Below are 13,205 nucleotides of genomic sequence, written 5' to 3'. Positions count from 1 at the left end.
CACTCCTGAAACCTCCTGGTTTGCTTGTGCCCTGCTGTGTTGTCCTTCCAACAGATGTCAGGGAAGTTCAAGTCCCCCATGAGGACCAGTACCTGTGAATGTGAGGCTTCTTCCAGTTGTCTGAAGAAGGCATCATCTTCATTTTCCTGATCAGGCAGTCCACAGTGTCATCCATGTTGGTCTTCCCTCTAATCCTAACCCCTAAACTCTCAACTGGCTCATTGTTCATCCCTAGACAAAGCTCCATGCATTCCAGCTGCTCTCTCACATAAAGGGCAACTCCCCCTTTTTGCCTTCCCAGCCTGTCCTTCCTAAAGAGCCTGTATCCACCCATGGCAGCACTCCAGCTGTCTGAGCTATCCCACCATGTGGGATGAGATTACAACCCTGAAGCTGCACACAGACCTCTAATTCCTTCTGTTTGCTCCCTATTGCATGCAGAGGCACTTCAGGCACTTTAGAGAGGCACCCAGCCATGGTGAGATGCTTCTGCATTAAATGAAAAGATGTGCATATATATGTATTTTCTGCAACAATGCAACAGATATACACACTTTTAAACTATTACCAACACAAAGCAGTATAGCACCTTGATTTATTACATGCAGATTCTTCTGCATTGTTGCCAAACAGTACACTGGTCCAAAATTACTAAAAAAAAAGAAAAAACCTTATACATTGGGTCAACAAAACATGAATAAAAAGCATAGTTCTTTGTACATATAGTTTAGTACAGATTGTTAAGAATTCAGGAATATATACAAATTCATGCCGTGACTATTTTATTAACCCTCTGAAAGCATAACTCTGACTGAACCTGAATATATTGCTCCTCCTCTCAAGCCCCACAAGCAAATAGAAAAGAGCCATAATCTAACAATTTTTTAAAGAAATCCACTGTTTTAAACAAAATAAGAAATTGTTTAAGTTATAACAACCACTTCCAAAGAAAAAGAATGCCTCAACATTTCAAAGTGGCTCATTTGCTCTAAGTTCAGTATGCAGCTTTTTCAGGTTTATCTAGGCAAGATGATTGAAAAGAAGGAAAGACAGTGATAGGATTTCTGCTTGTGGACATTACAACAGAAGGCAGTGATGAAGCTTTTGATGCTGAAGTATTGATAGCATTCAGAATGGCTCCCTCTGGACTTACCAACAGTTTTTTGATAGATGTATCTAAGGCAAACACTGAAGTGTTACTTGATAACTGAGAGATCCCAGGGTGCATGGCAGAAATCAAAGAAGTTGCAACTAAAAGATTAGCTGGAGGTTTTATCACTGAAGACATAGACAGTGTTGTTGATAGTGAAGCACATGAGCTAGCAGGAGTATTCAATATCTGGGGCACTGTGTGTACAGTGGGTAAAGCATTTGCAGACCCAGAAGAGTTCACAATTTTTGTAGAGCTTTTCAAAGGATGTTTTGATGTTTGCCAGTTTAATGAATTAGTGGGTGCTAGTGTGATATTTAGGGGTACAGGATTAACAATCGGTACACCTTGAGCCCCTTGACCATGGTTAATAGCTAAAGGAAGAGTCGTCTGCTTTGTATGAGAAGAGAGGAGAACAACATGGCTGCCAGGTCCAAGGCCTTGTGATGGAACAATAAAATGAGTACCATTAATCATTATCTCAGTTCCAGGGGACAAAGGCATGCTGGTGTTAATAATTATTTTCTGTTGAATGCAAGGTTCATTCAACTGATCTGCCTGGCTTGTTACAGAGGGTGAAGTTGTAGACATCTGAATAGCAGAAGCACAGGTGTAAGTATGACTTTCTTTCACTATACTGGGAGACATCTGCTGGTATTGCAGAGAAGAAAAGCTGGGAAAATTAATTACTTTACCTGTATTTTGTGAAGCAGAGGACAATATAGTTTGAGGCTTGCAAATATCTGCATTAGATGGCAAAGCAGCTGAAATACCTGGTAACTGAAACTGAAGCAATGCGGGTGGCTGGTCTTTTGGAAGTGAGGGGAGATTTGGAACTGCTATCAAATGAGGAACTGTATGTATCACTTTGGGGGAGATGGCTACAGATCCAGGCAGGCCAACAGCTGGAAACTGTAAAGTAGATGATAAGTTCTGAGGAGATACTGTTGGTCGTGTAGTTGAAATTAGCACAGGTGAAGCAAGATGTCTTGTTTCCATGGTTGATATACCCACAGTATTTCTCATATTCAATGTACACAGTTGCTTAGCTAAACCCGGCCTTATTCTTGAAGTGTTGTTTCCATCAATCAAGACAGTAGGTTGTGTCCCAACAGAAGTCTCACTTGGTGTTACTGAAACAGATTCCAAACATGCATTTGCTGCTGTTACTGTAAAGGCAGTTGCAGCTTTCATTACAACACCTATGGATTTATTCAATGATGTAACATTTTGACTTGTAAATCCTGAACGTACTGGAACCAAGCTACCACTGCTTGATAAACATAAAGTAAGACCCATACTCTTTTTGTTTTCTCCCTTAGAATTGACAGATTGCAATATATTAATTGGTGGAGTTTGTTGTTCATTGCCTTTGGTATTTACAAAGGCGTGCCCTATGTTTAGTCCAATTTTCACATCTTTTATTTGAGCCACATTAGGTGATAATTTTTTTTTTATTGGTACTTCTACTGTAGATGGGATCAAAACCAACTGTGGCTGCTCTGTGGCACTAACAAATGTTTTGTTTAGGGAAGAAGGGAGGGTCTGTTTTGATGACTCCACAACTAGATTAGTGATTGATGCACCACTAGGAAGTGGTGTATTAATGAAAACTAATTTCTGAGCACTTACACCAGTGGAAGTTAGAGAAGGTATAATATTGACTCCTGTAGCCCCACATGGAGATAAAATAGATGGATTTTTGACTAACATAACTTTTTGAATTGGTGTACCACTGATTACATCACCATTTGTTGCTGTACTAATCTCAGATTGTATAAGGGGATGTTTTTTAGCTTTAGTATCACCTTGTTGCTGCATTGAAGAATTTGGGGTAATGCCAGTGTTATCCTGTCTAACACTAATTGCATTAACAGGACTGCTTGGAATTGCTGTCATCAAAGTGCTAGTTGAGGAAAGGGGGGCCAAGAAAGTAGGAGAGGATACATGACAGGTTTTCTCTGTTTGATTCAAAATGCCCCCATGAGGAAGCAGCCCTGACATACATTTGAAATTTTCCCCCATTATCTGATTTAAGCCAGCAGGAAAAGATGGAATGTTGAAAGAAGCAGCTGCTGAGGTGGCAAACACAGAAACAGATGCTTGTCCAAAAACTGGAAAATCAGACGTGGCTGTTGTTATAGATGAAAGAGTAGAGGTTGATAATGTTGTGGATTTTGGCACCAAAAATGCCTTAAGTTGAGGTGCATAAGCAAAAGCTGAATTAGGAGACAAACTATTAGCTGCAGTCTGGTCTGGGTTTGTCTGTACTTTAACAATACCTGTGTTCCCACCTCGTGTTGTGACCGGAATAGCCTGTGATTCTCTTATACACATTGTTTTTAGTTCTTGCTTAGCTTCAAAGGAGTCACTGGTGTTCTGTAATGTGAGACTATGAAAGGAAGAAGTAGTATTTGTAGATCCACTTAATGTTGTTGCTGATGTAAAAGGCTGACTACCTGTAGAAACAGTGGGTAAAGACAAAGATTTAGGGAATGAGGCAGCTGAAACTGTAGGCTTGGTTTTGTCAGTTTCACTGTGGCTCACTGTAATTGTTGATGATAATAAGTTACTTGTTGAGTTTATAGAAGGCAATGATTGCATTCTGTTCACAGGACTAGTTATCTGTGACAGATGCATAATATGCTTGTTAAAAATTGTACTAGGCAGTGTATTGGTAGCATGTGCAGTTGGTGTTACCAGGACAGGTGTTAAAGAAACATTGACAATTGCTGCTTGTGAGAAGGTTGTACAGTGCAGTTCAGGAGGCTTTTGTTGCCATGAATGAATGTTCTTCGATATAGTTTTTCCTTCATTCTGCTGAATAAGAAAATTCTTAGGTTGCATGACTTGTTGCATGACTTTTTCTCCAGTTTTAGGGTCAATCACAGCTTGCATTTGAATTTTCACTGAGCTGTTGTGAAGGTCTCTTGATACATAATGGCTACCTGGGATTTTGTATGCTGTTTGCAAAGGACTTTTTGAACTGGTCTGGCAAGGCAGTGCTTGTTTTATTGGCAGTGATTCCATAGGTGATATAACTGTTTTTTCAGAAGTAGATACATTTATGCCTGGGGGAGGTGGCAGTCGATTTGTTAATGTCACTTTGTTTCCAATACTCTTGGCAAGCAAGGCCTGGATGGGTTTGGTCCCTTTCAGAAAGTTTGATACTGATGTTGCAGGATCTGACAGGAAAAATGATTCTGGAGTTGATTGTTCATATTGTTTCAGCTCAGTCAAACAACTGTTTGTCTGCATGCCACTTTCTGAACTCTGGACTATAGCCTCAGTAGTGCTCAACTTAGCTTTCTTTCTCGGTGAAAGCTCATTTGTGCTATCATCCAGACAACTGTTCTGCTCGGACTGTCGTTTAACAGATTTGGGCAGTGTCTTATGTATTTCTTTAGAAGTCCAATCTCTTTTTAGAAGTCTGTTTTTTCCTGTAGGCAAAACCATCTCTAACAGTTTCATTTCATCTGCAAAAATAGTAAAGTAAAAATTTTAAGTGTTTTACAAATTTGCAATTGATACACCTATATGACAGTTTGACAATGTTCAGATGAAGGCAAAGTGCTAGTTCATAAACATCTGTCAGGACAGCTATCAAGAACAGTTTCTGAGGTGATGACATCATTAATCATCTGTAATGTATTTTACTTTTTTTTAACAACTTAAGCTACAGCTGATTTAATGTAAATTCTTCTGAGCAGGCCTACTATTTTATCACAGAAATAATTAAGCACAAAAATGGCAAAAGCTTACTAATACATAAAATCAAAATTCTCATCTAGGTCATCTCTGCCCACTTCTCCTGGTCTACCATCTATCAGAAGTACATCACAAAATCCAGTATGTTTACACTATAATTAAGGTAAAACATGTGACAGAAACACGCATGAAAAAAACTGATAGGCCCTTGAATCAAGTCCAGGCTATTAAATTTCAGTAAGTACTTACCAAAGTCTAGGTGATCTTTTTTGGAAACATCCTCATGTTCTGCAGACTCTGAAGATTTACTGGTTACTGCTTCAAAAGACTCTTTGCCAGCATCACCCTCACTTTTGTCATTACTCCATAATTCTCTGGTAAATTTATCATGGTCTGGCTGTCTTTGAAAGTTATCATAGTCTTTCTTCAATCGAGACCTTGAAAATAATGACACACAACAACTAACTTTATTGAGGAACAATACTCAATTTCTTCATGCTTTTATTTGTAAGTTTCTCAAAAAAGAATTTCAAATAAAAAAGATAGCCTACAATAACCTATGTCCTTTAAAAATGTGCAGGGTAGCTATATTCAAGTCTCTAAAAGTCTTCCCTCACTGAAATGAAATTCTATCCTCTTAAGTCCTTTAACAATAAGCAACAAGACTGAGTAAAATTTGACCCATCACTACTTTCCTGTCTCCATTTCCTGCTTTCCACCTTACACTATGATAATTAATACCCTAATCAATACAGGTACATCTGTAACAAATCTACAAATATATTCTTTCCTCTGAAGACAGCTTCATCTAGAAAAATAAGCAATTCTTGCTTTCAGGAATGCATCATGTCTTCGGTGCAGTTAGATGACCATAATGTTCCTTGTTTCAGTAAAACACCTTCCTCATTTTTCAGCCACTAAAATAGCTGCCACTCACTTCCAGAAGCTCATATTCCATTAGAAATGTGCAGAAGATAGAAGTACATAGGTACTTCACTCCATGTGAACACTCTTGCAAAATAATATCCACCATGACACGATACTTACCTCGATAGTCACACAATGCTACTTTCTCCCTTTTTCTTTCTTCTATATCATTGCTCAGATGAGATCTAGTGGTATTTTAGCATATAAATACAGTGAACTACAGAGCTCAGCCAGTGGTAAACATGACATCAGAGAGATTCATTAAGAAAACAGCGAAGAGATGCTAGTAATTAGCAAATTGTCTAGGACAGAATATAGATTCTAGCCTGGACCTAAACTCAACCACTATAACAGTAAAAATAAGGTTTTGGTACTTCCTTAAATCTTAGAATTATTTAGGGTTGCCCTCATTTCAGCTGGGATAGAGTTAATTTTCTTCCTAGTAGCAGTGCTGTGTTTTGGATTTAGGATGAGAATATTGCTGATAACACACTGATGTTTTAGTTGTTGCTAAGTACTGCTTATGCCAGTCAAGGACTTTTCAGCTTCCCATGCTCTGCCAGGTGCACAAGAAGCTGGGAGGGGGCACAGCCAGGACAGCTGACCCAAACTGACCAAAGGGATATTCCATACTATATGATGTCATGCTCAGTATATGAACTGGGGGAGTTGGCCGGGGGGCAGCGATCGCTGCTCGGAAACTGGCTGGGCGTTGGTCAGCAGGTGGTGAGCAATTGCATTGTGCATCACTTGTTTTGTATATTCTTTTATCATCATCATCATCATTATTATTATCCCTTCCTTTTCTGTCCTATTAAACTGTCTTTATCTCAACCCATTAATTTTACTTTTTTTTTCCTTTGTTTTCCCAATTCCCTCCCCCATCCCACTGGGGAGGGGGACAGAGTGAGCAAACGGCTGTGTGGTGTTTAGCTGCCTGCTGGGTTAAACCACAACACCATGATTTTAGAAAACAGCTAAGATGGACTGTTTTTTAAAAGTAAGGAGCTGTGTTTTGTTTCAGATTTCTTGTATTATTGTTAAAAAGAGCAGTGAATTACCTGTTTCTTTGAAATGCTTTCATTAGCTTTAGTTCCCATGGTAACAGTTCATTAAGTAGTCGTATTAATGTACTATGTAACTCCTTTACAGCTTGCTTTCGATGGTACCATCTTCCCTGCAAACATAAATAATATTTAGAATTGCATTATATCTGAATCTTGTTATACTATAGTAGTCCTACAACAATCTTGGTACACTTACAACGTAGAAACATAATGACTAGAAAAATATTAAGTCTCACAATGTCTATTACCAACCTTCATAAGGCAAAGCTAATACTCTACAGTTTGTGTAATGCAAAAAGATAATATCCTAATTTATAAAAGCAACAGTGCAGAGATGTTTACTTTTTCAGATTACTGAAAATTAGAAATGAATAAAACCCTGCTAATCATTACACCACATGTTTAAAATTGTTTATATGAGTAACCTTAATATATGTCATAGACATTTCAGGTCAAGGAAGGCAATCAAATATGCAAAGCTTCAGAAGTTAATATTAAAGAGATATTTCTATAAAAATTGTATAACTATGTCATTTAATGTATAAGTGATAAAATTTATATAGACCCTTACAAAAACAAAGGTTGGTATCATTTTCAGGATTCACACACACACATTTTGCATTACACTTTGCTCATCTGAAATTCTAGATAAAGCCCTTAAAAGGAAAGTTCTGTAAATTGGCCATTTATAAACTAACAGACTATGGAGTAAGGAACACATTACAGCTGTAAAAACCTTTAGTTTTTTAAATCAATCTTGCAATTAAAAAATGTTTTCTTTTCCAAACTGAAATTTAGCATGTATAATCATCCATAAAGAATTCTTGTTTTGTTAAAACTGGAAAGGCTGACTGAGGAAAAAAAAAAAACATTGTGAAAAAATTAGTAGTGTGCATGCACAGCACACAGTTTTCCTCACTATTCATTTAAATAGTTGCTGTCAGGGCCCTGAGGGAACCAACAGGCTCTGCACCCTCCCCCTGCCCCTGCTTCTTGGGGTTTGGCTGCCTGTGCTCAAGGGCAGCTCTGATATGGTGCAGCCATGTAACTTGGGATCAGACTGCTGGTAAAACCACTAATGTGTGAGAAAGAGCTGGGAGATGCCTTGGCAGGGACCTCCCCCTTTTGCTTGGGGCTGCATTTAAGCTCAGGCCCTCACCCTTGGGTCTTGCCTGAGCTATGCTGTAGGTATGCTCTGCCCAGCAGCATACCTTACTGACCCCAACCTGGCTTGACCACGGCCCTGCCTCATCAGTCTGAACTTGCCTGGCCATAACTGGACTGTGGTTGACCCTGATTACCATTACTGGACCTGCTCTGCTCTTCTTCCTCGGGTGCAGTGGAAGTACACCCTGTTGGTGAGGGCACTGCCCCTGCCTTGCTGTCACCCTCAGCTCCCAGCTGACCTACATTTGCAGAGCAGCTATCCTTGCTGCTTCCTGACAGGCAATATGTGATATGAAAAAAAAAAAAAAAAAAAAATCACAGTGAATATAATGCTGTGAAACACATCTTTTTACATTCTTAAACATGTATGCCTTATAAATATTTGTTCTAAAAACTTTATTATCAAGTCACTCACAAAAATGAGAGAATATGTATATATGGGCAGCTACACAACCAGATAATGTACATTATAATGCTTCTGTCACTATACCAATTCAGTGCATTTTTACTTCACTGATGATTTTGTTTTAACCACCTCTCTGACGAGACAGTATGGTTCTGCAGCAGAAAAAGAAGCAAGACTTAGGAACCTTTTTTATATACGTCTTTAGCTTTTGGTAGAGGTCTGTTCTTTAATAGCTACCTGTATTTTGGCATGCACAGAAATTTAGGGCAGGAAAAGCTGATCCAGGCCTGTCATGGCATTGTTTCAGCAGTCTGCAACAGTGCTCTCCATGACTAGTGGAACAAATTCCTTTCTACCTGTTCCTAGCAGGTCTGCCCACTGTGTACTGTACAATGTCAAGCTGCATGCTTATTTGAGGACTTGAGCCACTGTTTATTTTTATGAATAATCATTTAGATGTTACAGAACAGAATTAATGGCTATTCATTCATTCTTTAATTAAAGTTACAAACCCCAAAGTTTTTATATGGAAAATGGTACCATATTACCATACAATGTTTGATGTTGAAGACAGAAGTCAGGAAATTGTCTTCTAATATCCCCTCATTTGTGGCCTGGTCATAGTGCATATGTAACATACTGAAGATAAGCTTCCATCAAGTACTGTTTTAGAAAATAGCCTACTTTTATATTGTAGCCTAATTAGGCATTTGATATTGCTTATTAATGTCAATAGTCAACAGAATTAGCTGTGAATGTGCAAACTAATATTAATGATGCAGATTTATTTTCCTCTTAAAGACCACGTATAACATTTCATAGAGAGTTGTAGAAGGATGAGTTGATATACTGCATAATATTAGTGGAATGTATCATATCAAAAATCAAAAAAAGCCAAAATAAACAATGTGATTATATGACCAATCAATGAACCCCTACAATGGAAGAAGACTGTGAGGAGCTAGGAAAGGGCTATGTCATAGCTCATGAAGGTCAGGGAAGAAGGTAGGGAGTGACTGACTACAGCTGTTGCAAAGAAAGCTGAACTTAACACAAAGGGGACCAGAGGGTGGCCTTTGTTCTAGCTAAACACTACATCAGTTGGGTGGGTCAACTGAGGTAAACTAGGTCAACCAGTTGAGCAAATCAACTGGTTATATCAGTTTGATGAAACAAATGGCTATATAACTGTTCATCCCTGAGTTAATATAAAGAATGCAAATATATGTCTTCCTTAGCCAGACCAACATGGGGGGTATATGCGTGGCTCAGCTCAAAATAGAGTATAAAACCAGAACAATAAACAAAAAGAAATTTGAAGCAACAGGCTTGAGCTGGTTTCAACCCACATATTGCTTCCTGGCGACTGAGAACACCCAATATCATGAAGGTGGGCATAATATAGAGACCGGTAATGAGAATCACATTTGTGATTCAGCTGTATATTGCAATTAGTATACTTTGCTAAGTGTAATTTGTACTTGTATTGTGATTTCAGTATGTTGCTGTGCTTTCAGTACGCTGCTAAATCAAAATCCCGTTGTAACATCAAATAACTTCAGATAAGTACATTTGGTATTAAAAATTAAATTCTACACGTGAGGAATATCTAAAAGAACCTGGTCAGAGATTACCTGGTCAGATTGGAATCTTATGTTTAGCAAAGAATAGGATGAATGAAAACAAAATAGAATAAAAAAACCTCATGAAAACTAACTGTAGAGTAAAAAGCAGAAGCTGGTAAAGCTGAAAAGACTTATTTACCTGTAAATAAGGCAGTCTGATTTATATAGGGAAAAAACAAATATGAACTAGACATGGTCACTGCATAAACTACGAAGAAACAATTGTTTCATAGGCTGAATAGACACAGGTAGAAGCTTTAGTCAAGAACAGACTTCAAGACTTCATTATATTAATTATCACTTCAGGGAAGAACAAAATGATCACAGGTCACATTTCTCCTCCTTTAAAGAGCCCAATACTCTCTGACCAGGTTCTTCTAGATATTCCACATGATGAGGGTTTAATGTTTGATATCAAATTTACTTATTTGAAGGTATTTGACATTGCATGGGACTTTGATTTAGCTGAGTGATACAGAAATATACTGAAATCACAACACAAACACAATATAGCAATTGCAACATACAGTTGGATCACAATACAAACATGATTCCCATTACCGGTCTCTGCATGCTCACCATCATGATGCTGGGCATCCCCAGTCTATGGGAAGGAATACATAAGTTGAAGCCAGCTCAAGCCCATTGCTCTCTTCAAAATTAATTTTGTTGGCGGTTCAGTTTTTATACTCTGTGTTAGGCTGAGCTACATATACACTTCCCACATGTTGGTCTGGCTGGCTCAGGAAGTTAATAATACTTTCTATTGATTATCTTAGGGAAGACCATTTACACAACCAGTTGACCCACTCAACTGATATAGCCGTTTATCTAAAATGAAGGCCAACCTCATTGTAGATTCTGTCCATGTCAAGACTCATTTTTTTAAGTTCTTCAGGGTAAGATGTTCCCTCGATTGCTTTGTGATTGTAGTCTATCAAGCAGTATATGGGTATCAATCTCCTCCTCGCAGTTTCAGCTACTATGAAAATTTCATCCCTGAATGTCTGCTCATAACTTTTCTCAAATTTCTCTTTTGTTCTAGACACTCTGACCTGGTCTCCCTTTTTGAGCAGAGGCACAGATTCTTTAATTTTAATCACATCCCTGTATACAGTTTTCCAAATCCCAGCAGAGTTTAAAGGGTTCATGCCCACAGGCTTGGCTCTGATATAAGAAAGAAATTTTTTACAGTAACAATCATTCACTGGAACAACCTCCTCAGGGACATGGCAGAGTCCCCATCACTGTAGGTTTTCAAGATGCAATTGGACAGGGTGCTAGATAATCTCATCTAGGCTCCCTTTCCCACAAAAGATTGGACCAGATGATCTTTCGAGGTCCCTTCCAATCTGGGCTATTCTATGATGGTTCTGTGGAAGCTATGGTTATAGCTCTTTAAAAGGTCTGATAACACATCAGTGTAGCAATAAGTTTTGTGTGCTGTAAAATAGCTTGGTTTTGAGCATCTTGTTCAAATGCTCTATGACAGAGTCTTTTACTCCATTATTAGCAATAAAATTATGAGCATTATACTGCTTTTACAGCTTGTTTAAAAATACTTTTTCCCCAATCAGTCTGTAATTTCTGAGGTGCATGCCCCCTGATAAAAATGGTTTCAAAAACCCCAGCTATTTCAGAACCTGTTTTGCCTTTTCGACCAATGGCCCAAGCATGCTTGGATAATATGTCTAGCACCATTAAGATGCACTTAATACCATCACTGTGTTTGGAAAACTGTCTCATATTCACCAAGTCTGTCTGCTATTGAGCATCCACTTCTGCCACACCTTTTTTCTTTTAAAGTGCTTTCTTGCTGCCTTGTGTAAACTGTAAGCATTCTGGTTTGCAAGCCAGGTTGCCACATTGCTTCTGTTCAGATTGGCTATTTGCCTTTAGCAGCTTCAGAAAGGCGATTTACAGCCCTAAAGCTTCCAACGTCCCCAGTAGCATAGTGGATATCTTTTAACAGAAGCAGAGACATAGACAAGTCTGCTAACATGCTGCTGCTATACAAATGTAAAGAAATCAAACATTGGACAATTGCACTCATGGACAGAGAAACTTTATTAACAGGGTATGAGGGGTGCTGGTCACTGGCCAGGCTTCTCCAGCCTTTTTCCTTTTTTTCCCCCCCCTCAAACACCAGTGTCCCTTCTATACCCATTCTCCTTTCTTTGACAGTTGTAGGCCCAGACAGGAACATGAACAGTGCACAGCACGCTTCTGTCTTCTTCCTCCACAGTCAGTCAGCCAGAGATTTTTAAAACATTCTATAAAGTCATCATCAACCTAGAGGATAAGGAAATACATGTAGCACAAGCTTTCACCCCATATTGGTCTTATAGGTAGCTGTAAGCTCCCCCACAGCTGTGGGTAAAGGGGGCTTCCCCCAGTTCCATCACCCACCCTTTTCTGTGTGAAACTTACCTTGAAATATAGTTTCCGATTCACAGGCCCGTCAACTGGTTCTTCTGGTCTTAGGAAGCCCTTTGGGGCTTTTTCCTTATTTTCCCCACATACATGTTCCTCGAAAGTAGTAGTTTTTTTCCATCTGTTTTTCCATTTTCGAGGCCAGTGTTGCCTGTTTCTTGCAGCACAGCGCAAAGCCCAAAGGCTGCCCCAGTTAATACTGCATGGTCATCCTGGTGGTCCTGTGTGGACCTCTCCAGCTCACAGGATTCATCTCTTCTTTGCATGGAGTAGAGGTTGCACGGGGGGCCCTCGGTGGGCCTCTGAGTATGGATCTGTAGCAGTTGGGCATGTTTTGACTTGTTCACACACCTCCCCCCCCCGGCTTATGAACTCCCCACCCCAAATATGTTTCGTCTTGCTCTGAGATCACATGAGTATGATGGTATCAAAAACTGGTAACCACCTAATCACAGAGCAATATGAAAATATGGGGGGGGGGGGCTAATGATGTCATAAAAAATGGTGGCCTCTGCATGCAGTGCAAGGGGGCTTCCTTTTCTAACATACTTCCATGTTGTCATGGGCAAAACAGACTCGACATGGGGAATTTAGCTTAATTTATTGCCAATTAACATAAACATTTAATTACTGATTTGGGTATTGAAAAACAAAGAAGATAAACATTTAAACACCTAGGGAAAACACCTTTCCTCACCTTTTCCCAGGCTCCACTTCACTCC

The 13,205-nt window shown here is 39.1% G+C and overlaps 1 protein-coding gene across 1 annotated transcript in view; it reads right to left on the bottom strand.

Annotated features, from left to right (window-relative positions):
* Positions 1 to 994: 994 nt before the first annotated feature.
* Positions 995 to 13,205, bottom strand: part of LOC142596449 (putative bromodomain-containing protein 10) — a 56,646-nt gene continuing 44,435 nt past the window's right edge. Inside the window, exons 6-8 of the mRNA XM_075725543.1 lie at positions 6,847 to 6,962; positions 5,108 to 5,295; positions 995 to 4,626 (exon numbers count right to left, since the gene is read on the bottom strand). Coding sequence (XP_075581658.1) covers positions 995 to 4,626; positions 5,108 to 5,295; positions 6,847 to 6,962 — 3,936 coding nt within the window. The remainder of the gene's footprint in view (positions 4,627 to 5,107; positions 5,296 to 6,846; positions 6,963 to 13,205) is intronic.

The sequence above is a fragment of the Pelecanus crispus genome, chromosome W, assembly GCF_030463565.1.
Source record: "Pelecanus crispus isolate bPelCri1 chromosome W, bPelCri1.pri, whole genome shotgun sequence".
NCBI classification, from domain to species: Eukaryota; Metazoa; Chordata; class Aves; order Pelecaniformes; family Pelecanidae; genus Pelecanus; species Pelecanus crispus.
This window is presented reverse-complemented; position numbering and strand designations above follow the sequence as displayed.